The sequence below is a fragment of the Mycena indigotica genome, assembly GCF_014461135.1.
Source record: "Mycena indigotica strain 171206Taipei chromosome Unknown Mind.scaff0004, whole genome shotgun sequence".
NCBI lineage: Eukaryota > Fungi > Basidiomycota > Agaricomycetes > Agaricales > Mycenaceae > Mycena > Mycena indigotica.
Genome location: NW_023503003.1, coordinates 1,451,753 through 1,476,436, shown reverse-complemented (window position 1 = coordinate 1,476,436; position 24,684 = coordinate 1,451,753). Strand labels below are relative to the sequence as shown.

Here is a 24,684-nt window from a genome sequence, read left to right as displayed (position 1 = left end):
AGGCCGCCAAAATAAGACCTGATCTACCTGTGTTCTCTGACTCTTTGCTGCAGGCGTCGTTATCGCCTCCGCGGAATTATCTGCCTGACGACGACGACCGGCAAGATATGATATGGCTCCGTCGGGCCGTGATGCGCCGCCGCGGCCGCGTCGGCCGACGCCGTATCCATGGCACAGGAGTAGCATCGCCATCGCGAGTCGCAGTCGCGATGTGCTGCGGCCGCGGGTGCAAAGCGACGGAGGGAATCAACGGTCCAAGCGTGATGAGTCCGTGAAAGAACAAATCTAGGGAACAGGCTGTGAGGCAGCAACTGAGAGCGAAGGAATCACAGGCTTGAAGAGGCGACCTCCGCCGATACGTATCGATCCCTGCTCGTCCTCCCTGCGCCAGTCCATATCAGAAACGCGGTGATCTGGAGGCGCGCATGTGTTATGCGGTCAGTGGCGCTCGCGTGGCCATGGCCATGCATATGTATGGCAGTTTGGTTTTGGCGTTCGCAGGGAGAGTTTCGCAAGTCGTTTCGCGGCCTGAAGTCCGGAGAAATCGCGAGCCAGGGCGGGAAGACGCGGTGGAGTGGAGCAGCGCTTGGGCAAGGGCCTGGGGTCAGCTCCGTCCGGGGGCGATCACCAGCAAGCCAGCAATCGCCAGTCGGCCGGAGGAAGACGTGCATACCAGCCGTCGGCCGAACGTCCGAGTGGAGCCGACCCGTTGCGAGTGCCCACGCGTGCGCCACCCGCGGACTCGGGCTCGGCGCGGAAGGACGGAGGCAGCGTCGACGGCGACGGCGACAGCGATGGTGGCTTAGCGCTTAGCGCAGTGTCACGTCGTCGAACGGTTGATGCCCGCGAGCCGCTAGCCGCGCGTGGGAACAACCGCTGGAGAGTTCGCCTTGGCTGAGGGCAAGAAGTGCTTCGGCCGGGCTACACAAACGAACGAACACACCGCTCGAAAGGCTGATAATGCGGTCAGGCTGGCGTCATGCTCCAGGACTTCGCCGAATGCACCTATCCATCCGATGAGCGGCCCGGCGGCCAGCCGCAATACCTGTAAAGTACGTGTAAGTACGTACTTACCTTTTGGCTCCGCTGAGCCTGATTCAGCCTTGCTGTTCGTTTCAGCCCCTCAGCTGCCGTCACCTCCCTCCAACATCGCCGTCCGCGCAGCCAATCCGCGCGCCCCGATTCGCGTGCCGGGCTGGCGGCCTTGGGAGCCATCACCGCATCACCATCACCCATGGGCGTTTCGTGTAGATTACTTAGCCGACGTCGCGGTACGCATCGCGCACATGCCGGGCCGACGGCGTGCGCTTACTTACGGCCGAACGGCGACCGGCACTGAATTGCGCGCGTCCGACGAAAATCCGATGCCAGCCCGGCGGGCAGTGCACGTGCTGAAGTTCGGCTTGCGGGGTGGCTGGGACGGTGTACCCGGATTGGAGTACTTGATTCATCGTTTCTCCTGAGTGTAAGAATTAGCTACTTCTTACGACGGCACGGCTGCAATTCTAAGCTTGAAGTTGCCCGATGTCGAATTTAGAGTGTTGGAGAAGCACCCCCGATCTGCGGTTGTTCACTGTGTGTCGCTACGGCATTCCGAGGAGATTTTCCCAAGAGGGTACAGATGACACCCAAGCGGCAAGTAATCCGCAGAAAGGACAGTGCAATCATGGCACGGGCAAAGTCATACTTCAACTTGAGCTCGTAGCACCCGTCGTGTGGCTGGTAGGGCGCTCATAGCCGCGGGAAACCCGTGGCGTGCGGCGGCCCGCAAGTACGTAGGATGCCGCCACCATTCGGAGCGGCGCATAACGTTAACCTTGCTAAACAGATGGTCTGCAAGGACTGCAATGAAAGCAACTTAAACATCCCTAGTTTAGCTTGCTTGCTGAGTGTAATCCTTGTTGTGTTACTTATTGAACGACGAGGTCAGTCGGCGGCCGTATATTTGACTAGCCAGCAATTGCGCTTGAGCGCAAGATGAGCGCTTCATGGCCAGAACTTTGGACAGAAAGCTTTGTGCAATCGGGGCGCGCCGGCGGATTCACAAAAGGCGAGGGTGGCGGCGGCGGCGGCGGCGAATCGATTGGAGCGGACATGTCTGGCGGCGCACCTCCGTTAGCGCAAGGAAAGGGGAGCATAGTGGTCGGATACCCGAGAAGGTAGCTAGAAGGGAAGGCCCGAGCAGTGGAATTGAGTTGCCGTTACAACTGCTAACTGGCAGGTGCGCCGAGCTCAGATAGCATTGAGCGGATGTCGCCGCCGGCGGGCCGCTGAGGTCGCAGCGCCAGGGGAAGAGCGTACACCCGTGTCCAACGGTGCTGGCATGTTGAGTACTTATGTTAGTAGCGAGGCACTTCGTAGACCCGGTTAGCTTCTGGTCTCATCGCCACAGCCTATCGTGATGCGCTGAAGTCGACTCCATCAAGCGCGTCGACGCGGACAACCTGTGAATGCGCTGGTCATCGCGAAGCCAGAGGCAAACTAATCCACTTACTGCGCTTCCCCGGATGTGAGCTTCACTGACAACGATTGCGCTAGAATTGTACGATGGAGAAAGAAGATCGGGCTGTAACTTGAGTGGCACGAGCGCTTTCGGGCACCTGGAAGCTAGCGCAAAGGGCTTGTCGAGAAGCAAGTCCGATTCGCTAGTGAGTTCCTGACGACGGTATTCTCGGGGAGAAGCTTCCAAGTCAGTTAAGCATGGTCCCTGGTCACGATCAGGGAGAACAGCAACGATTTTGGGAAGATGTGTTTTACGTGTAGGCGCACGACTGGCGCGCTTCGCTGTCAGCGAGGTCAGGGGAAGCAGAGCGTGGTTAGAATTGCCGTGGACTTAGAACGCTCAATCAGGGAAATTGCGCAAGTTGAAGCAAGTGTCGTCATGACTCTATCACAGCGTTGAGGCAGGAGTCGTCTCCAGGAACACGATTCCACGTCACGGCGTGTTTTTTAGCAGACTACTGTAAGCGCCGAGAAAGGTCATTGCACAGTAGAAGAATACTTCCAATACTCCTCCAGAACGCCGAGGACCATCCCATGCTCGACTTCGTCAACAATTTCGGCGCCTGAATTCGCCTCATTCGCCGGCACACGACACTGGCGGACGATCTTGGTTAGACCGTCCGTAATCCGCTGCTCAAACGAGTTTGGTGCCTCCTCCGGAGTTGTTACAGGCACGGGGAAGCAAGCGGGGGAAGCGAAAAGAAGATGTAGCGTTGTGCAGAGATAGGAGACCGCGTCTTTGCGCGCCAGACTCCTGACGCGACTAATGTGGGTTTTGGCGGAAGCGGGGGCAGGAAAGAGTGTTTGCAGCTGGGTCACTGTTGTAAGCGCAAGGGAATTGCGAAGGTTATGCTGGAATGCAGATGGTGTCGAAACAAGTGATGTGAACGAGCTTTGGAAGAGTTGAAGCACGGCGGGACGGAGGTCTGCTGGAATGGACTCGGTTGGCCTCAAGGGGAAGAGGTCGGACAGAAAACGATCGCAGAGAGGAATGAAAGATTGGATTATTGGCGTAAATATTGACGATATCATACAGTCAAGCAGCTTGTTCATTAGAGTGGAGACGGTAGTCGGTCTACGGATGAGAATAGGAAGGGTAGTCGACAACAACTGGGACATGAGATCAGAGAAACGATGGAGCGTTGTGGATTGGGAGGCGACAGTCAAAGTTGAGCTTGTAAGAATCGGCTGGAGAAAGTCGGCCATGCCTGAGATGACAAGTTGGGTCGTACGCAAGAGCAGAGACCGTTGGGCCGGAGTAGTTTCGTCGACGTTTAGAGAAGTGGTTAGCTGCTGGAACGAGGAAAGGCTCGAGAACAACGATGCTGAACCCGGTATTGTAGCTATTTCTACCTCTGAAATCGTATTAAACGCGTCCCAGTTACCAGAATGATAGTACTCACGAATGCTTTCAAGCTTCGGTCTAACTGAATTCATCTTGTCGGACTGAGATTTCTTTTTCGGCCTTTTCTTGGTAGTGGTTGTTAACGGATTGCTACTTGGTGGCTCTGTTGAAGAGGACGGTTGAGACAGTATACCAGCACTCTCTGAAATGGATTGAGCAAGCTTTCTATCTCGATTTGCCACTCACTGATTCGCTCCGCGTCATACTTTTGCTTCAAGTCGACCATCTCTTTCTCCAGCGACAATGCATGTGTCCGCCACGACCCATCCGATGTTGGAGGAGCAGGTTGGGACGCCGGGAAGACCGTTCGCAGTTGCAGAACGTAAGCTATAGCCGAAGTCAGAAAACGAGGCAGCTTGTCGGTGGCCCATTACACGCGCAAGACACGTCTTTTGGTTTGTATTTCAATGCAGTGAGAGCCTAGGATATGTAAGCATTATTCCACAACGAGTGGTAGCCTCACTATCGCGATGCGTAGACGGTCAGCATCGGAGACCATCGTGGGGGACAGCAAAAAATATTGATGTGACGATACTAGTAGTAAGCTGAACCATCGTGTTCGAATTTGCCATGAGCACCTGAATTCTGCTAGTACAGCGTAATCGGTGGGCAATGAGTACTCTCCTCATCTTCGAGAGTGGGGAGTTATCATAGCTTTCTCAGGTGGACTTCACCCAGCGAACTTAAAGCCTATTATTATTATTATTATTATTATGCAACTGTTCTGGTTCAAGTTCCGGGTCATTCAAATTTCAATTTGGCGTCAACTGGGACCGAGGCGTACTTTTGGCCCAGTACTCAACTGTTGCTGTAGTTCATTTGGTCTTATCCTACAAACTGGAAATACACGAAGAAGTTGATGTGAGAAACTCTTCGTGTTGCTTCAATTTCTTGTGAACTTCATTAAAAACAACGACCGTATAAAACTAGTAACTACAGCCGCGTTCTTTTGCTGGTATGGCGGTTGATGACGCCCCGAACGGTGGTCATGGACGGCAAGCGGGTGTGGGTCCGCATTGTCCACGTTACTGCCCCACCCACAACGCGAAAGACGACCACCGGAAGAAGTACCATTGTGACGCATGCCTTGAGGATAATGCTTTTGCCATGGCACTTGGAGAGGTCGGTCAATGAGATATTCAATATGCCCCACTGACAACGGCGACAAATGTTTCATGCAGCTCGGTGATTACATCCACGGGAAAGAGTCTACATGGCGGCCTTGTTTTGGTATACTCCAGAGTAACCCTCGACCTTCAAATTATCAAAAGTTGGTCTCTGCTAAAGCTTAGAAAGGAGAGCGCACCTTCTCCTTCATCTGGTGAAATACAAACTGCGCAAGCTTTGCGTCTTTGAAGAGCGTAATACCGTGCGGGTTTGCGACTTGTAACATCCCGCCTAAAGCAACGTCATCAGGACACCAAGAAACTATCTCCAAACTCGTGAACTCGCCGATAGCTCCCTTGTACCCAGAATCCATGACCCCCGCAGTGACCAGTGCCCCGGACCGGAACAGTGAGCTGCGGACAAAGAGCGAGCCCATCACATCCAACGGCACGTCGATGGTTTCGTTGAACTCGACGAGATATGCACCGGGGACAAGGTGGACGCGCAACTCCGATGAGTCGAGGGCTTGCTCAAACGGAATCTCCCTCGTAATCGCAGTCTTTCGGTGCTTGTTGTCAAAATCGACGACACCAGCGGATGTCCACGCCAGGACGCGTTTCAGCGAGAGGTCTATACCGCACGGCTGGACCTGGTTTTTTGCTGAAAGAAGTCCTTGAACTATTTGACGCTTGAAGACGGCGCGGCCCGGCAGAATCATGGAAAACAGGGCAATAGAGATGAGAGTAGGAGGTCAAGGGAGTATGAATTTCTCATGCCATATTTCGCGACGGATTATAGCAGCAACACATGTCTTCGCGTTTGAGTTGCAAGGTAGCGAGAGCCTGAGCATTGTAAGAATCCCCCCCACGAGAGCTTCACAACTGCGCAAATAGGAAACCATGACAGTTTTGAGCAACTTGAGTCTCGGAAATGTTGATGTGACGACAATCATATCATGAACTGATACCACTATGTTCTCATGAGAGGACTCGAATTTTACAGTGGAATAGGTCGGGTATATCCGCTTCTTCCCAGAATACACACTCAATCTTCTCAGGTGGGCTTCACCTAGCGCTGGAGCGGAGTAAAGTCGACGCGAATGTTGTTCATGCATTCGATTGGGATAGGACTGCCTGCGAGGTGTACTCAGCCAACTTCGGGCTTGGAATTGCCCGCAAGGTGAGTGATCTTATAGCATGGCATCTTGAGCTCACTTAAAACGATGCAGACAGACATATCGACTCTGTCTGCGGACTACCTTGCTTCACTGAATGCCTCTTTATGGCTTCTTTCTCCCGCATGCCAACCGTATACTGTCCTCAACCCACAAGCAAAGGGGGAGCTCGACCCACGAGCGCAGTCGTTCTTGCATCTTGTGAGAAACATTCTTCCGGAACTGGCCACTCGGAACGCGCATCCGACACATTTCCTGGTCGAAAACGTTGCTGGGTTCGAGGTGAGAATCCCTCACCATTCTGTCTACATGCCTGACAGATTACAGACCTCCACTACGCGTCAGGTGCTCGTCTCCACCCTGCAGCAACTGGGCTATACAACAGCCGAATTCCTTTTGACCCCCTTACAATTCGGCATTCCCAACTCCCGTCTCAGATACTATCTACTAGCCAAACGATCACCATACGCTTTTAGCCATTCGAATCAATTTGGATCAAAGCCATTGCGCTTCATCCCTGGTCGAGGGCAAGAGGAGCCTTGGGTGGATGTGGGCGAAATTCGAGAGTATCTGGACGGAGAAATCGATGAGGACTGTGCTATTCCCGACAAGGTCTTACTCAAGTGGGGGAGGCTATTTGACATTGTCCTCCCCTCTTCTCAGCGGACGTGCTGCTTTACTCGGGGCTACACACAACTTGTCGAAAGGGCTGGCTCTATATTACAATTGAACGAAGAACTCGATGTATGCGGCTCTTTTGGTGTCCTGATTCGTTCTGATTTTCATTGCAGACAACGACCGTATTCGACGCATTCCTCGCACAAAAGTCTACCCATAACGAAACTGTTCGAACACTTGATCCACTTCGACTGAGATACTTTTCCCCCAACGAATTACTCCGTCTCTTTGCGTTCTCTCCTCTTCATACTCCGCCCAAGTTTGTTTGGCCGTCAACGATCTCGCGCAAGACCAAGTATCGCCTGATCGGCAACAGCGTCAATGTTCGTGTGGTTCAAGAACTCATCAGCTATCTCCTCGACGAATCGGATGCTGATCCCGCGCGATGAGACATAGGGGTGTCTTAAACCTCCGCGGCTGTGGGGGCAAGTCTGGGGTGTGATGGCAATGCTGAGATACAAGCCGCAATGCATCCGCGAGACATACCTATTCGTCTATAAAATCCACCCACCTCTTGGACACCCTTTCTCACCCAAACCACCATCATCCACACATACAAACCACTCAAATCATCAGTCATGCCTACTTACCGCGGTCTCAACGACGACAACCTCATCTACTATAACACGAGAGTCGTTACCTACCCCGCTATGCCCGAACGCGATGAATGCATGACCCACCTCCCCACCTTCGCCGCCCTGTTGTCGCAGTTAGCGCTTGACGTGAAGGTCGAAAACTCGTACATCCCGCTCCGTCGTAAACGCACACCAATACCTCCTCCGGTGGCTCGTTGCCATGCTGTGATGCGGGAGGGGCCGTTGCCGCTGCGCTCGTGCCTCAAACGTCGGTGAGCGGTCACAGACATGGAGCAGTTGGTCAAGGTTAGTATTCAGGGTCAATGTTAGTGTTCTCGAAATACTGAACCCCAATAGTGTTTCCATAAATGCCATCCGTCTTCTCCTTTAGCCAGCCGCGTCCCGTAAACGTTTGAACTGGATCCCTCAGATCATGCTCAGATGATCATGCAGTTGAAGGAAACAGCGAGAAGTTGACATAGCATTGTCTTGAACCCACTATTTATTGTGTTCAAATAAAAGACTTATTTGCAACATCCAACTTGAAGGCGGATTACAATGTCTTCCTATAAGTTTTATATTCACATTCGCCCCTCAACTGCGCCGCCAGAGCTGGGTAACTCTTTGTGAGGGACTCCGCCCTCACTACCCGGTAGCCTAATCGCAGATACCACTCGTGTAAGCGTTTCTTGAAGGGATGCCCACCCTCGCCAAACCACAGCGGGACCAGCAGCGCTAGTTGCATCTCCTGCATTCCCTTGCGCCGACAGTGCCCTTCTACGAAGGTAACAAGCACCTTGCCGATTCCTGCGCCTCTCATCGATGGGTCGGCCGACAAGTAACCCAGCTCGTATGCGTCGATGTCGCTTTCCGAGACCTTGGGCACGTGCGATAGGCGGATACAGCCAACAGGCAGAGAATTCTCCCCGTACGCAACGATGAGCTCCCCCGCGCGAATAATCTGGCGTACACCCTCCTCGTCGACGCGGCGGTAGCCTTCGATGAATAAGTCTGCTTCCGTTGCGTATGCTGCGTTGATAATTTCGGTTACACGTGTTACTAATGCGGGGTCGGAGTCTGCGGTGGAGGGAGGAACGAAGTTGATGGTTATGGAGATTTTACTAGATGTCGTCGAGTCTGTCATGGTCGTAAGTAGGAGGGTCAAGTTCTAGAGGTAACGACAAGTGCCAGTGACCGTTCCAGCCAGCCAGAATGTACTTGTCGTGATGTGCTCGATAAGCAGGCTTGGTGCAATGCCGAGAGGATGACAGCATGCCCACGGCACACGCCAACAGCGGAGATGCGACACCAACAAGAATGGATCAGGCAATTTGATGGGGAGGGTAATTGCACGTGGTTAGCAACAGATTGACGCGCCTCGCCTTTGAACGCGTTCAAGCGCGTTCGGACAAGTCAAAGGCCTTCCCATGCCATGCTCCATCGCTGTGACATATTTCCCTTGTCAATCCTCCGTATATAAGCTCGCCGCGAGTGCAAAAACATGGTTTGTTTCAAGGAAAAAAAGGCACGTAATAGGTTTCTATTTTGTGTGCCTTGGTTATATAAAGGTGCTTCAGAATCCACCCAGTTTCCTTCGCGGCGTTTGCGTCACGCGTTGTCCAGCGCCGATGCCGGTATGTCTTGGTGTCCCGGGGACGATGATCTGCGAGCGGCTGCTGCTTGCTTGGACAGCTGCCTCAATAGCTTCCGCCTCCTTGCGAGCATTCCTGGAAACTATAAGCAACGAATCACGAAAGCAAGAGCAGGTGCGCACTCTTGCCGCTGCCGCGCCATTTCAGTTTCGAGCTCGGCTCTGCGCGAGAACTCGCGGTCTGCATGACGCCGGTTTCCCCGCTCGTCGAAGTTCTTCTCTTTGACGGAGTAGAATACAGAGCCAAGTTCAGCTGGAGCACATCAGTAAAAAGGCAAGGGACGGTATCAGTCAAACGAACCTAGCCAGTATGGGTCAATCGAGGTTACCTGCGTCATGTACTCCTTTGATGTTAGGATGAGCTCGTGGTATACGACATATGGTGGTGTGTCTAGATTATATTAGCACATCGACAGACAACGAGACGCCCCAAACTTACAACCAAGCCCATACAGCGCGCTTGTAGGATGGAGATGACACGGTAATCCAGACCGGATGTTGACAAACTCGCCAATGCCTTTCGCCCGTGCCGCTTGATGGAAATAGCCAGCCGCAATCGCCTTGCGCAGGACATCAAAATCCGTCCCAGCCGAGATCAACGCCATCTTTTGGAAGTTCATAATGTCCTCCAGCTGGGTCCGGACTTCCCGCGCCTTGCGCAAAAGCTTTGGGTGCAGGAAGTGGCGCATAGACCACTCGTCTCGGTACCTATATCAACTAAATAAGCAGGTCCTCTCAGTATGACAAACAACGCACCCATGGCTCTTCCACTGATTGAACACGTTCAACAAGGTGAGATGATCGCTCTCGGGAACATTGAACTTCTCGCGCGCAGCATCGGCCTCCTCCATTCGCTCCTTAGGTCGATAGAACACACTGGGAACAGACAGCATCGAGACGATGGTCAGCATTTCCGCAGAGCATTGGTACTCCACAGAAGCAATGAGCATCTTGGCCATGGAAGGGTCCATCGGAAAGTCGTTCATCTTCCGGCCCACAGGTGTCAGGTCGCCAACATTGTCGAGGGCGCCGAGTACCCATAGTTGGTACATGGAGTTCAAGATATTGGACTACCAAAACTGCGTCAGTAATCGTGGCAAGCCGATGAAACAGCTTACCTGGGGTGGCGGGTCCATGAAGTCAAACTCTAATAAGTTCTTGACACCAAGGCCTTTGAGAAGGAGTACAGTATTGGCCAAGTTCGTCCGCTGAATCTCGGGAATCGTGCTCTCAAACAGCTCATGCATGAAAGCCATCTCGGTGTATAACCGATAACAATATCTAAAGCTACCATCAACGTCCATCTGAAAAAATGAAAACCATACGAACCCCGGACCCGTCCGCCCTGCACGTCCTTTGCGCTGATTGGCATTGGCCTGGCTAATGGGTGTGATCTGCAGGGCATCCATACCCACTTTCGGGTTGTACACCTTGAGTTTTGAATAACCCGCATCGACGACATAGAGGATACCGTCGACTAAAAGTAAATATGAGAAACTGAAAGTAAGTGGATGTGCTCCATGCCTGTTAACGAAGTCTCGGCAATGTTGGTTGCGACGATAACTTTTCTTCGTCCATCCGGTGTCGGGTCAAAAATCTTGGCTTGAAGATCTGCCGGCATCTGAGAGTAGATGGGCAGGACCGCCAGCGGAATAGGTTCCTTCATTTGCGACAGACGTTCTGCAACCGGAGTCAGTATAATATCCAGGTCCAAAAGGGAGGGGAAGGTGGTTACCGTTCACGACTTGACACGTGATCTCGATATCCTCTTGTCCGGTCATGAACACGAGAATATCGCCTGGGGGATTGGACAGGTGGATTTGGAGAACTTGTTTGACGGCACTGTCGACATAGTCCTCGCAAGGCGACTTAGAATGGAACAACTCCACGGGGAATGTTCGTCCGGGAATTGTAAAACAAGGCGCCTTCCCATAAAAGTCAGAGAACTGCATTTGTTTCAGCGACGAGAAAATGGATGGTTCAGCGAGATGACCTTTTCTGCATTCATCGTAGCAGATGTGACAATGAGTTTGAGATCTCGTCGTCGGGACAGAACTTGAGAGCAAGTTAGAGCGACAAGATTGGGCATGTGATACCGCACTTTTACGAAGCAAGCCCATTAAAACATCTGTGTTCAAGGATCGCTCGTGTGCCTCGTCGAGGATGATGACGCTGTATCGGTCGAGGTCGCCTTCATTGAGAGACTCGCGAAGAAGTACACCATCGGTCATGTCTGCGATCAGAATCATCAGATCAGATGGCACAACACGAAAAATCAACCAACATTTGATCTTCGTCTCTGCTGTTGTGCAGTCTTCGAAACGAATTGCGTAACCCACAGTAGTACCCAATTTGCACTAGCCAGAGTTAGCAACCAAATTAGATAGTCGTATGATGGACATACCTCCATCTCTTCACTCACCCGCTTCGCAACAGACATAGCTGCAACACGTCTAGGTTGAGTGCATCCAACTAAACCGTATTGGCAATATCCGTCCTCGTATAAGAACTGGGATAACTGGGTCGTTTTACCCGAGCCAGTCTCGCCGATGACAACAACCACTGTTGACTCATTAGACCCTATTTTTCTGGAGGACAAAACAGACACACCTTGGTTTTCCCGGATGCATTTCAGTAGCTCCTCGCGACTGGCAAATGCGGGAAGATACTCCCGTTGTTCCTTCAAAGTACGAGTTTTGGCGAAGGAGCTAATGCCGGAAGACGCCTTCAAATGACTGGCGAACTTTGATTCGCCACGGTAGCTGACGCTCTCGCCATTTGCTTTTGCCTCTTGCTCCTTCCGTTCCTCTTCCGCTGAAGGTAAAAAACAAAGAAAACTTCGTGAATGTCCAGACTCCGAAAGATCTGGTAAGGATTGACTCACCAACAGCCTCCGCCTCCTCGTCCTTAACACCCATAATATTTCCCAGTGCTGTCCCACCAATCGCAGCAATTTTGGCGGCCGCCTTTGCTCGTTCGGCTTGTTCCCGCTTTTCTTTGACCAGCGCACTGCCTTTGCGAGAAAAGACAGCTAGATCACTGGTCGGGTCGCGGATAGGGTTAATTGGCGCAAGTTGCTTGGTGTAAACGGTACGGCCATCGAGGAATGGTGGCTTGATGTCGTGTACCATCACATGCACAGTAGATTCAGATTCGTCCTCAAAATCTTCGTCGACACCCTTCCGGGTGGCAATGCCAGAGGTAACCATACGATTGGCCTCCCAAAGGTCGTTGTCCGCATTCTAACGATTGGTGAGATTATTGGTAAATACAATGAGGGGGACCAACATATTGCGCTTGTTTTGCAGATATTCGTTTCTGGAGAAGGGTTAAGCTTGCATGAACCAATCGTGCTATTTAAGCTCACCACTTGTTTGGTGGCAATCTCTGCATTCTTCAACGCACTCAGATCCTCATATTGGGCCAAAGGATTGTGCTCCTCGTCTCCAGCAATCCCACCCTCCTCAGCACCAGAATACCAGTCGCGGTCCAGTCGGATTTGCTCCTCCTCCCATTCGCGTGCATCTAGCCCAATAGCATTGTCGGGACTTCCTTCGCGAACATTTCGCGGTGTTGCATCCCAACGTCGATTGGCTGCACTACCCCAGCCTGACCCATCATCCCCTGAACGACGTGGTGTGGAATCCCAGCCAACATTTGGAACGCGAACACTTGGTGCATCACCATTTCCCCGCACAGAACGAGGTGTGGAGTCCCATCCACGATTTTGTGGTTGTTGTTGCCAATTTTCAGACTGTCGTCGACCCCAGCCTCGATCTCGGTCACGATTTGACCGTCTCTGGAAGTCTCCAAGTCCTTTCTGGGCGTCTTCTCTGCGTTCGTTGGCAGCAGTTATACCCTCTACATTGATGAACTATTAGGTTACTTTTGATTTTAACATTTACCGTACCTCGCTGTTTCTCTCGCCTGTGTTCATTCAGTCGTTTTCGTGCCGTGTCTGATAAGCCTCCAGAATGAGAAGGTGTTTCTGGTCCTCGTTGACGCTGATTATCGTTGCGAATCGGCAGATTGGGAACTATATAACCCATGAGACTAAATTTGTTAAATTGGAACAGTGCTTGCTTGACGCACTTTTGAAAACAGGCTCCGGGCCATTATCGAGACGGGGCCGCTTGCGGCTCCCTTCCGAGTTACCATCAGCTGCAGCTGCACGTTTTTCTTGAGCAAGTCGGTCGAGACCAAGGATAGACGCGCGAGGAGTTGGTGGCTCGAGTGGTTTTGCAGGTTGCTTGAAGGTGTGCCGCTGAATAAAGTTAGAGCAAATATCACTTTGGGACGATGCACGCACTGTATCTGGCCTCATAAGTCCACCTGGTCGAGCTGGAGGTGGCTCAAGAACATCCGAGTCATGCACGGTTATTCCCTCGACGGGTTTGGGGGCGATACCCTTTTCATGCAGGATAATTTCTCCGTGGAGTTCACTAAGAAAGGAATCCTCGAATTTCCCAAAGCTGCGAGCGGCTATGATAAGGTGAGTGAGCTACCTGCCAGGTCGTGGTTCAGAACTGCCCACCTGTAATAAAGTCAGCAACAGAATTGCTCTTTGCAATGTCCGCTACTCTTTGAGCAAGCAAGTCGTTGGGATTTAGTGTGTTGAGGGCTCGGGAAAGCTTTATGGCGACCTGGTGGTTGAAGTCATCCATGTCACGCTGTGACGACATGGACGTCGACTCTGAGCCATTCATTACACGCGTCCCTTCACCCTCACCGCCAACTCTACCTGCTCCTGACTCCTACGACGACTACCGCGATGCACAGACCCCGATAGCCATTGACAATGGCGCGACAACGCTGCGATATGGCTTCTGTACCTCGCCAAACCCTCGCTCAACCCTGAATGTAATAGCAAAATATAAAGAACGTCGAACGAACAAGCCTCTTTTACTCTTTGGAGACGGAGTAGATGTTGAGGGTGGGGCAAAGATTCAGGCAAGGACACCATGGGAGGGTGACATACTGCTCAATTCTGATGCTTTGGTGGGTCGTTATGTTCTCCTGCATATGGTCTAAACGACGCAGGAAAACGCATTAGACTGTGTCTTCATTCAACTCGGCGTTAATACGGCCACAGTGGACCACCCGATTATAATGTCTGAGCGTCTCTGCTCCCCCATACATTCTCGGTCATGTAAGTTAACTCCTCGCGTTATATTTCTCATCGGGGTTAATACGCCCTCAGTAACCTCAGAACTGCTTTTTGAGCAATACCGAGCGCAGTCTGTTACCTACTGTGTTGATGCGGTCATGTCCTTCTACCACAACAACGGGCTCAATCAAGACGGCCTGGTCCTTTCATTCAACAACGCGTCTACGTCGGTCATTCCCGTTCTTGGAGGCAAAGGAATCTTAAGCCACGCCAAACGTATCCCATGGGGCGCGTCTCAGTCCGCAGACTACCTCCTCAAACTGATACAACTGAAATACAACAACTTTCCAACCCGAGTAACTCCCTCGCAATCCCAGTGGATGTTACACACCTTCTGCGAGTTCGCGCCGGATTACCCTGCGTTGATCCGCTCGCTCAATTCCATCACAGCCCTCCAACGGGCAGACCGAATTATTCAGTTCCCTTTCGCCCTACATCTGACCGAAGAAAAGTCGCCGGAAGAGTTGGAGAAAGCCGCAGAGCGGAGGCGAGAGCAAGGGAAAAAGTTGCAGGAGATGGCTGCGAAGATGCGCACGGAGAAGTTGGCGCAGAAGGAGAACGACCTTGAGTATCTTGTGAATCTGCGTGAGGGTAAGGCAGACGATACCAAAAGGGAATGGGCGGTATGATTTTTTTCTCTTTTTTCTTTCAATGCCCGTAAATGATATTTCAACAGTACAAATTACAAACAGAGGGCTTCGATGACGATGCGGCCCTGGACGAAGCAATCAAGAAACTCGAGAACGATGTGAAGAAAGCTCGCAGAAAGGAAGCAGTCGGGGAAGTAGAAGAGATTGAAGAGCCCACGTATCCTCTACTAGACGTTCCAGATGATCAGGTGAGGTTGCCTTATGAGCGTGTTGTCAATTTTATAATGTTCTTTTTTCAGCTGGACGAAGAGGGTCTGAAAGAAAAAAAGAAGCAAAAACTCTTGAAGGCTGGATCGGAAGCTCGAGCTCGAGCCAGAAAGGAGAAGGAAAAGGAGCGCGAAGAACGTGAGCGGGTTGATAGAATGGAGGAGGAGGAGCGACAAGACGATCTGGACAGATGGGTACGCAAAATGCGCACAGAGCAAGAAGTTCGTTACTACCTCATATCCGAAACAGCCATTAACCTTTGGTCTAGAACTTGATGACGAAAATCAAAGATAGAGAGCGCAGAAAAGCGGCTCTCAGTGACAGGAAAAGTGCCGCTGCTCAAGCACGCATGAAAAATATCGCTAGTCTAGCGGCTGATGAGCGGATGCCAAAGAAGAAACGGAAAGCTGGAGGAGGTTAATGTCCAATTACGTTAATCCATGACACTAACCGACTACAGAGGACACCTTCGGAGCAAACGATGCAGACTGGGCCATTTATCGGAAGATCGTACGTTGAACCTGCTAATTTGAATGATACTAATTCCATGCAGAACATAGCTGCTCCTTCGGACGACGAAGAAGAGGATATGTTACAATTACAAATGGTCGAATCGAAACTCCTCACTCATGACCCCACATTCACGCTCCACCACACACATGCGTCAATTACCTCAAAGCGTTCCGAACTCATCTCCACCCTCCGGCCAGTCTACGAGGAAGGCGATGTTCCGGGCTCCTGTAGAGTTCATCTGAACACGGAGCGCTGGCGAGTTTGCGAGACCTACTTTTCCCCAGGTATGGCTGGTGTCGACTCCGCTGGACTGGGAGAAGTCATCCAGAATATCCTTGCTCGATTTAGCGACGAAGAGAAAGGAAAGCTTGTCAAGGTACAATTTTATAACCCTCACCACACACCATCCTGACTGTTCATGGAACTAGAATGTCTTCCTGACTGGTGGGCCAGCACAATTCACTGGTCTTGTGCCTCGGTTGCAAACTGCCTTGCGACCAATTCTACCTCCAGAGATGCCGATTCAAATATTTAGCGCCAAAGATGTTAGTTCTGACGCATGGCGAGGGATGGCCAGGTTTTCCCAGCAGCCGGACTTTTCACAAAGCGCCATAAGCCTGGCGGAATACGAGGAGTTTGGAGGCGAAAGGATAAAACGGTGGTGGGGCGGCAACTGGAACTAGGATTTCAGCGGACTGTTATTGCTTTGATTTCTTGCTTTTGTATCGCTTTCATATATGTACTTGGACTGTACCACTATTGAGTAGGGAGGAAGTGAAGGTTAGATTCGAATATCTTTTGACTGTCTTCAATGTCTTTGATGACTTGTCACATCCGAAACATGGTCTCCTCATAAGTCGTCCCTTCTTACAAGCCTCTTTGTCTGCGCCGCAGGCTGGCCAATATTTATGCTTCCGTGGCGCACACGAGGCCACATCCTCTTTATCTCCCATGTTCTCACCTCAGCGCTACTATCCTGAACAACTCTTTGAGCCGTTGGCCTCTTCGGACTGCGATGTTGACCGCATCTTGCACGATTTCCACGAGATTCTCTTCGCTAAGCCCTCGGCTGCGCTTGACGCTATACGAGCGGTGGTGCTCATTGAACGTCCCCCAGTTGCACGACTAGTTCTGTCCCGTGTGTGGCTTTTTTATATTTGACCATCATTTACCAACGCAGTTCACAGGCGTTGACAAAGCGTGGATCGTGAACGCAGTCGATTTTCCAGTGACTCCAGATGCCTTTGCAGAATCGTGTCCCCGGCTCATCCTATCCACCCTTGCGACCTACTTCCAGTTCACACCAAGTGCAGTGTTGGACCTCCCTGACGGAGAGTGGGTTGTCGGCGAGCGGCGTGACCAATTACGCTTAGAGTACAGACAGCTGGTTCAAGATGCTCCGGCGCTGCTCATGGCATTAAAGAACAAGATGTCGTCGATTTCGCTCAGGAACTCGGAAGAAGAATCATTTGGCACCATGCCAATCAGGCAGAGTCAAAAGCAGATGAAGAGGGCTAGGCAGGCGGCGGCAAAGGCAAGCGTGGTCATTGACCTTTCGCCACTCGATCGACTTGGAGTTGCTTCACCCTCGACGACGGAAGAGGTCTATGTGGCTATTAGGGCGGTTTTGGACTGCCAAAAGAATATCTTGAATGCAAGTATCTGAAGTTGAACCATGCACTCGCCACTGACCACCCTGCTGCAGACTTACTTGACCGCACTTCAGAGTCCGGAACTGTCTCAATCATTGGTCGCTGCTTGCTTGCTCGATCGACCAGTTGATGTAGTCCCATCACTGACACAAAACATGGAGCCAGTCGTGGTAGTGGAAGAAATCGTGGTCGATGTCAAGCCATTGGAGGAGTCGTATCCCGTTGCTCAGCCCATGAAGCTGTGAGTACCTGTCTCTGGCAACTCTTCATTCATACTCAGCGACACGAAGGACCACTTTCTACAACAACAACGCTAAAGGCCTCGGAGAGTGGACTATGAACCTCTCTCCCCGAGCAGAACGCGACCTTCGTGACCACAGAAGACGCGACCATAAAATATTTAAAATCATTCTCAAGAAGATCAAGTTCGTCTTCTCTCGATTCCGAAAACATGCATTCCTAACGGTAACCTGCAGAGAACTTTCAAACGGGCACTTTTCTCCGGACAACCAGAAGCGTCTCAACCACAAACAAGTTGACGTACCTGTTTACGAGGCAAAGATGACTGGTGACTTGAGGCTTGTGGTGAGTGTTGTCTTCCGGTTTATATCTGTACTGTAACTTTTACCAGTATCAAATCGACTGCATCCCGGCTTATGAATCCTCGGTATGCAACGTGTTTTCATATACATAGAATTACTCTGATATTCCTTTAGAGTGAAAGGCAGGGTAAAACGATATTTCCTTCTCTACAACGGCCTCTAATTGTTTGCAGCTATCAAAATCTTCGGCATATATACCCACGCTCAAATTGGCCGTGTAACCTTCTGGGACACGATGGGACGTGAACTAGCCAAGAAGGGAAGGGAATATCGGGAGCGGTAGGTTGGCACACAGCTTTCAAAGGATTCGAACTTATTTGAAGGAAGATGCGCTTTTCGACAGCGACCTTTCCACGCTGGAGACCACGTCTTTGCCCCGGGGATATTTCCTGCTCCAGAAGAAGCTCGGACCGTGTCCACAGGCTGTGCTCCTGACCTTCCTCCCGACGATTTGGAGCAGGTATTGCCCATCAATTTCTATTTGTACTTAATTCACCTTGTCCATTGTATAGATACAAGCACTCCTATTGCGAGTTTATCGCTTGGCGAACGGCCTATCATTGACAATTTTTTTCATAGGAAATCTGTCCACTTCTCTCAGCCACTTCTTGACTCAATTCTCAAGAACCGTGACGCGGCTTTTATCCTTCAAGTATCGTGCGTGTCATGATCGTTTTACCTCCTGTTATCACTTCACTAATCATTCTCTCAGACCAACGGAGCAGGATATCATTGAACATCCCCACTCCTGTTACGTTCTCGGGCGCAGTGGGACTGGTAAAACGACAACGATGCTTTACAAGATGGTGCTTGTCGAGGCAAATTATGAGAGATCCAACGAAGAGCTCAATACCCTAGACGAGCCTGCTCCGACATCTAAACCACGACAACTGTTTGTTACCCAATCTCGCATCCTTGCGGAAAAGGTGGAGGAACATTACAGGAAGTTGTCTGTGGGGTATCAGGTTCTGCCGTCTTCCAAAGGCAGCGATAGCGGCAATCATATCGGAGACCTCATGGATGCCGATGACGATCCCAGTTGGCGCAACGATTTGCCTGATCGTTTCAGTGAATTGAAGGACGAACATTTCCCGCTATTCTTGACCTATGAAAAGGTCTGTTAAAGGTTTCTCCCCGATTCGCAAAAGGGTGGCGCTGATACTATTTCAGCTTTCCTCGATGGTCGAGAATGACATGGACAATAAACCTGATTCCGCCGTCTCAGTCGCATCTCCGCTGGGAAATCGGCTCACCTTCGACCGATTTTTGCAGCGTTACTGGCCTCATTTTACTCAATCTTTGACCAAGGGAATCGGTAAGCACCTGAAGCTATAACATATATCCTTCTTACCCGTTCTAAGACCCGGCGATGGTCTACAGTGAATTTTTAGGTAACAATTTTTCTTCCTCTCTTGGCCATCGCAAGACTCAATCAGTGGGTAGGTGTCATTATGGGCTCGGAGGAAACGCTGTCAGGTGAATCAATGGCTTTAACACGCGAAGCATACCTTGCCTTGAGCGAACGTGCTCAATCAACTTTCGCCGATCAACGAGAGCTAATTTACACTCTCTTCGAATCCTATCGCACCTTGAAAAAGTCCACCGGCGACCTCGATGCAGCGGATCGGTAGGTCGAATTCAAAGAGTCCGGACTTGAGCTCATGAAATCGTAGCACTCATACCATCCTTCGATACCTTGATAAATGTGGTGTTCCGGGAAAGAAGATTGACTACCTATACGTGGACGAGAGTCAAGACAATCTCCTCATCGACACACTCTGTACGTCCATTTGACAGGCTCGAGCTCATGTTTTTACTCCAAAACAGTTTTGCGCTCTATCTGTCATAACCCAAACGGGTTATTCTGGGCTGGAGATACTGCTCAGACGATCTCGGTCGGCAGTTCCTTCCGTTTCAACGAGCTGAAAGCCTTCCTCTTTCGCATTGAGGTAAGCTGCTCCTTTTAGCGATCCTAAGCTTCCACTCATCACATATCAGAAACGACGCCGGAAGACACAAAATAAGCTGGAACAATTCAACCAGCCGGAGCTCCAACCGCGTACATTCCAGCTTACTGTCAACTATCGGTCGCACGCAGGGATCGTCAATTGTGCACATAGCGTCATCGAAATCATGACCATGTTTTGGCCATATGCTATCGATATTCTTGATAGAGAGCGTGGTACTGTTGATGGTCTTCGACCTGTCTTTTTCACAGGCTTTGACTCATCCAATGTCGAGTATGAGCAGTTCTTATTTGGTGATAAAGAGTTGGTCCAAAATCAGACTTCTGCGTGACTTCTCTGCTCACCTGGTTACAGGGGGAGCTACATCGAGTTTGGGGCCCAACAATGCATTCTAGTGCGAGACGAAGCCGCGAGGGAAAGACTCCGGGAGCAGGTTGGCGATATCGGGCTTATTATGTCAGTCATGTGACCAGCTTTGTCATCAAACTTTCTCATCCACAACCACAGGACACTCTACGAAAGCAAGGGCTTGGAGTTTAATGATGTCCTTCTTTACAACTTCTTTGAGGATTCTACTGTCGGAGAAGCCCAATGGCGAGTGGTCCTCAACGCCATTGACGAGGAACAACGTGCCGAGGCTGCCCCAACCTTCGATCAAGCCAAGCATGCTGGTGTTTGCGTAGAGGTTACAACATTACTATCTATTTATGCGTCTTCTGAGCGGATTTTATAGCTCAAATTCCTCTACGTTGCGATCACGCGAGCGCGCAATAATGTTTGGATTGCCGATACCTCAGACAAAGGCGAGCCGATGCGGGTGAGTTTCATTAATTTCGAACTTGTCAAGCAGTGGTCTCAACCAAGTATTAGACCGTATGGTCAAGTCGAGATCAAGTACAGACCCTCCAGCCTGGCCAAGACACTCCTAGATTGGCCATGTCTTCAACGCGTATGTCTATCGGGTGTTTCGTTCATTTCGATGAGCCTCTTATTTTCATGTAGCGGAGGAGTGGGAAGACCAAGGAAGAAAACTATTTGCCAACAAACGGTATCGCCAATCAAAACATTGCTTCGAACGCGCACAAATGCCTCGTCTTGCGGCAATGGCTGGAGCATATTATGCACGACAGGAAGCCAGAAAGCTTCCCGACGGTCCTAATCGTCGTGCTTTAGAGGCCCGCAAGGCGGAATTTCGTCGCGTTGCCGACGCATTTATGGATTGTGCACGGGAAGATGGGAACGTTGGTTATTTTCGGATTGCCGCTCAATGCTTGGAGGAGGCGGGTGATGAATTGGCCGCCGCACAAGTTTATCGTCAAGCCAAGGATTTCACCAGATCAACTGAGCTATATCGCAAACTCGGAAACTTCGACGAAGCTGTCTACAACATCAAAAACTACAAGAGCGACATCAAGTCTGAAGTGCTCACCAGCGTTACCAACGTCGCGAGGTTGTACTATTTCAAAGAGCAAAAGCCAGAGTGAGAACCCTTTACCAAGTCTCTGCAAATGTCTATTGATACTTGTGGTGCAGAAAGGCTCAAGACCTTTTCGAGTCTTTTGAAGAGCAACTAGAGTACCTCGAAGATCGTGGTTTGGACGTTGCCCGAGCCACCTTACTCGAATCTTTGGGTCGATACTCGGACGCAGCGGAAGTTCATCTCGAGGAGGGCAGGTCTTTTGAAGCCATTAAGCTTTTCCTCCGCGATCGCACAAATCCGACGTCTACTCGTCGAGGCATTGAATGTGTTCTTCTAGCCTTGTGGAAACTCACATCGTTCAACGTCATTCCTTCGGAGGACAACCATGAGATGGAAACTTTGCTTGGCTTCGCATCCCAAGCAGACATTGCTCAATTGTCTGAAAGGCACCGCAATGAAGTTTGTTTTGCTCTACTGCTATTTTCATCAACTCATGTCATACGCAGCTGTCTATGTTCAAGGCACTCCATCAGCGCAAGATTGATTTGAATGCACTTGCATCCCTTTCGGAATATTTCGACTCCAACGATCCAGCCGCCGCCCTTCTTTGCGTTGGTCACTACTTCAAGCGTATTCCCCGAATGCAGGTGCTTGATGTGGAATCCATCGCCCAACAGCTCAAATTATTCTATCGATACGTCAAGCTGCTGAATGCGTTCGTCTGGGTGGATCCGTGCTCTCAATCCTTGGCAGTGAGGCTTTTTGGATTAATTCGTCTCGGCGACAACGAGTTCGTTCTCCGAGAAGGGACCTTCCTTCATTCATCCCTGCGCTCTCGAAACAATCCAGTATCTGCATCTGCGCAAGGCGACTTCGTTCTCAATAGCTTCGAGCTGCGGGAATTCTATCACGTGACTTTGAAAACTTATCTTCGAACTCAAGTGCAACAAGAAAACGAGTTGTGTAAACAAACCAAGGCGTTCTCGCCCTGTCTAATGTACACCGTATTCGGAGGCAACTGCAATCGTCCGCAATGTCTCCATGAACATGTCCATTCCGGCAAAATCGATTCTCGTCACTACAACACTCGTGTCCGCATCCATCTACTCCAAATTCTGATCTTGGACAATGTACAGTATATCGACACCGACTTCCTCGAAAAGAGAAAGTAAGCATCGCCAGTCATGCCATGACTTCCTCCCCACTAAACGAACCACAGATACTGGATATCTCGACTATATTCTGTTTTATACCCCCCGTACTACCGGTTGGGATCTGCGGCAGCCCTTGACTTGGGCTCGATTCCAGAAGCCGAGGCGGGGCTTCAAGTAGCCCGACAATGGGTCCGCAGTCTCGTCTACGACTGCGAATTCTTACCGATGCCCATGTTCTTATCCAACCTTGCCCAAATCACGAAACTCAGTTTCCAGTTTGATCGCCGCGATGCCATGTCATTCCTCAAGCAAGGGCCATATATGTTGCTGCAACCTCCGATATATATGCGCTCGAGCGAATCCTACATCGTCGGAGAGTTCCTTCAGTCTCTCGAGGCCAAAACCCCTACGTGCATCTGTGCGGGAGTCTTGTTTGTCCGTCACGTCGTGACGGAAAGGCTCGATATCAATGCAAGCATGATGTGCGATATTGTCGAGCATCTTTGCGCCTGCATGCTCGTTGCTGTTCGGCAGGAAAAACATCTTTCATTCCATGGATTGACTATGCCATTGAGCTGGTTGACGAACTGGAGCAGCGTCGTCGGCGAAGGAGAAAGATTCACGTCCCCTGTCTTCCAGCTATTTTTGCAGGCACTTGAAAAACTTATCGAAAGGCTATACTCTGGAGTCGACGCAGGTACGAGGTACCATCCTCCTCTTATCGATTTCTCATGAGTCTTGTAGGGCACCTCCTTTTCCAAGACTCCAATTTACATCAGCTACCGGGGATGATTCGTGACGTGTTCCTTGTCCGAGTGTAAGTCTTGTAACTCTGGCTGCTGAAGTAGTGCTGATCATGCTTACTAGTTGTCGGTGTATCGCTCTCAGTGTGTCATTTTGATTGTTATTGATGAAGCTTATGGTTTTCAGTGGGTTACAACTCGTCAATGCGCGACATGAATTTGCGTAACAGAATCCATCGTATGATCACGGCACCGCACCGTTCCAGCCCCCATAAAGTTTCTCTGTCTTACCAGTCAGTTCATCCATCTCGATCCCCCCCCATTCTAACTGCGTTCCCGTCAGATTTGTGACTGCTCGACGCTGGTCTGAAATTGTGCCTGCGCTGTGCAAATCTACGCAAGGGTCAGCCATGGATGAGCTTGTTCAGCTTATCCATCCAGAAAGACCACCCATTCGTGGGAGGTCCAATGTGCGGCAAATCGTTTACAGCTCACTCGAAGCCATCCCTCACTTGTTGGGTTCTGCTTCACGTGCGATCATGGAGAATCTGGCCTCGACCGACATCGAGGCTGAACAGGACACCACAGATAGTGTGCCAATTATAACCGAAGAGGAAGATGTCGCAGACTTCGTTGATATTGGCGAAGCTGAAGCTGAGGCCCCGCCAGTCATCGAGTCTGGACCAATCGAAATGCCCCCAGCCCTCGAGGCTGTTGAGCGGACGGACGAAGAAGTCAATGCCGCTATTACAATCCAACGAATCTGGCGGCACGTCTGTTGGCGTGTCGAATGTCGAAAAGAACAGTCCGCCTCCTTTGCGGGCATTGCTGAGCTTTACATTTCTTGCCAGGCTGAAGAACACAAGTGGCCCCCAACGGTGGATGCGAGTGCGAGATTATATCGCCTTCGTTTCCTGGGGCCTCTGCCGCATCTGCTGTTCTGCCTCGGTACGATGCAGCAGGTGACGCAACAGCACAAGATCCAAGCAAAGAAGGATTTGCTTGATGCCAAACATGAAAAGCTGGACGCGGTTGACAAACAGCTGACAGATCTCAGGTGTGCAGCCATTGCCTTTTTCTTTGCGCTCTTTTGTGACATTTTCGCTGTAGCAAAATTTTGAAGCAGCTTATTCAACTGCAGAAGACACTCGCGCCGTCCGCGTCAACGCATCGCGCCCGAGATTTGGGTGCACTGAAACGCCACGTTTCTCAAGCTGCAACTCTGCTCAGTAACTTGCCGTTCAAGATGCCAGATGAGCCGGCAGACCAGCTCAAGTGTGCGTATCGCGGCATAGTCCAACCCAAGACATTTGTGCAAGCAGCGGCAAAGCCTAAGCCGACTTTAAACATTGAGGATCTCGACGGTTTTTGATTTGCCTCATAATCCTTACTAATTCGTGCCTATCTTTTGCATAAATCCCTTACCGCCTATTTTCTGATTTACTTTACTCACTTTCAAGTAAATAATTTGCTTCTCTTATGCTCAAATTCTGATACAATACTTGTTGTTACAATGA

The 24,684-nt window shown here is 50.7% G+C and overlaps 6 protein-coding genes across 6 annotated transcripts; 3 read left to right on the top strand and 3 right to left on the bottom strand.

Moving 5' to 3' along the window:
- Nucleotides 1-2,979: 2,979 nt before the first annotated feature.
- MIND_00426800 (uncharacterized protein) lies at nucleotides 2,980-4,406 on the bottom strand (the record flags this gene model as incomplete). The annotated part of the gene is made up of 5 exons (XM_037361083.1): nucleotides 2,980-3,857; nucleotides 3,906-4,049; nucleotides 4,094-4,234; nucleotides 4,282-4,327; nucleotides 4,371-4,406. The coding sequence occupies 5 exons, from the start codon at nucleotides 4,404-4,406 to the stop codon at nucleotides 2,980-2,982; spliced, it is 1,245 nt and encodes a 414-aa protein (XP_037221375.1).
- Nucleotides 4,407-5,984: 1,578 nt separating this feature from the next.
- Nucleotides 5,985-7,255, top strand: MIND_00426700 (Dna methyltransferase; the record flags this gene model as incomplete). Its single annotated transcript, XM_037361082.1, has 5 exons — nucleotides 5,985-6,024; nucleotides 6,072-6,193; nucleotides 6,243-6,470; nucleotides 6,516-6,932; nucleotides 6,980-7,255. Exons 1-5 carry the CDS (start codon nucleotides 5,994-5,996, stop codon nucleotides 7,253-7,255), a joined length of 1,074 nt encoding a protein of 357 aa, XP_037221374.1. The 5' UTR covers nucleotides 5,985-5,993.
- A 739-nt stretch (nucleotides 7,256-7,994) lies between these two features.
- Nucleotides 7,995-8,585, bottom strand: MIND_00426600 (Triacylglycerol lipase; the record flags this gene model as incomplete). The annotated part of the gene is made up of 1 exon (XM_037361081.1): nucleotides 7,995-8,585. One exon carries the CDS (start codon nucleotides 8,583-8,585, stop codon nucleotides 7,995-7,997), a length of 591 nt encoding a protein of 196 aa, XP_037221373.1.
- A 429-nt stretch (nucleotides 8,586-9,014) lies between these two features.
- On the bottom strand, nucleotides 9,015-13,774 carry MIND_00426500 (uncharacterized protein; the record flags this gene model as incomplete). The annotated part of the gene is made up of 21 exons (XM_037361080.1): nucleotides 9,015-9,168; nucleotides 9,216-9,345; nucleotides 9,394-9,483; nucleotides 9,532-9,800; nucleotides 9,849-10,162; nucleotides 10,211-10,373; nucleotides 10,422-10,569; nucleotides 10,617-10,772; nucleotides 10,828-11,038; nucleotides 11,086-11,147; nucleotides 11,194-11,325; nucleotides 11,377-11,449; nucleotides 11,497-11,654; nucleotides 11,703-11,906; nucleotides 11,977-12,334; nucleotides 12,381-12,410; nucleotides 12,460-12,953; nucleotides 13,003-13,128; nucleotides 13,185-13,356; nucleotides 13,402-13,574; nucleotides 13,627-13,774. The coding sequence occupies 21 exons, from the start codon at nucleotides 13,772-13,774 to the stop codon at nucleotides 9,015-9,017; spliced, it is 3,765 nt and encodes a 1,254-aa protein (XP_037221372.1).
- Nucleotides 13,773-16,312, top strand: MIND_00426400 (uncharacterized protein; the record flags this gene model as incomplete). The annotated part of the gene is made up of 9 exons (XM_037361079.1): nucleotides 13,773-14,090; nucleotides 14,133-14,241; nucleotides 14,293-14,882; nucleotides 14,936-15,097; nucleotides 15,149-15,337; nucleotides 15,385-15,532; nucleotides 15,577-15,626; nucleotides 15,670-16,005; nucleotides 16,058-16,312. 9 exons carry the CDS (start codon nucleotides 13,773-13,775, stop codon nucleotides 16,310-16,312), a joined length of 2,157 nt encoding a protein of 718 aa, XP_037221371.1.
- A 268-nt stretch (nucleotides 16,313-16,580) lies between these two features.
- MIND_00426300 (UvrD-like helicase ATP-binding domain-containing protein) lies at nucleotides 16,581-24,539 on the top strand (the record flags this gene model as incomplete). The annotated part of the gene is made up of 29 exons (XM_037361078.1): nucleotides 16,581-16,767; nucleotides 16,817-17,283; nucleotides 17,335-17,522; nucleotides 17,572-17,706; nucleotides 17,758-17,866; nucleotides 17,913-17,948; nucleotides 17,998-18,010; nucleotides 18,057-18,162; nucleotides 18,211-18,540; nucleotides 18,596-18,998; nucleotides 19,054-19,198; nucleotides 19,245-19,274; nucleotides 19,327-19,510; nucleotides 19,557-19,663; nucleotides 19,711-19,832; nucleotides 19,882-20,153; nucleotides 20,205-20,306; nucleotides 20,358-20,535; nucleotides 20,584-20,667; nucleotides 20,721-20,799; nucleotides 20,853-21,330; nucleotides 21,384-21,729; nucleotides 21,777-22,438; nucleotides 22,490-23,121; nucleotides 23,169-23,241; nucleotides 23,292-23,311; nucleotides 23,355-23,460; nucleotides 23,511-24,224; nucleotides 24,278-24,539. The coding sequence occupies 29 exons, from the start codon at nucleotides 16,581-16,583 to the stop codon at nucleotides 24,537-24,539; spliced, it is 6,570 nt and encodes a 2,189-aa protein (XP_037221370.1).
- Nucleotides 24,540-24,684: the final 145 nt, after the last annotated feature.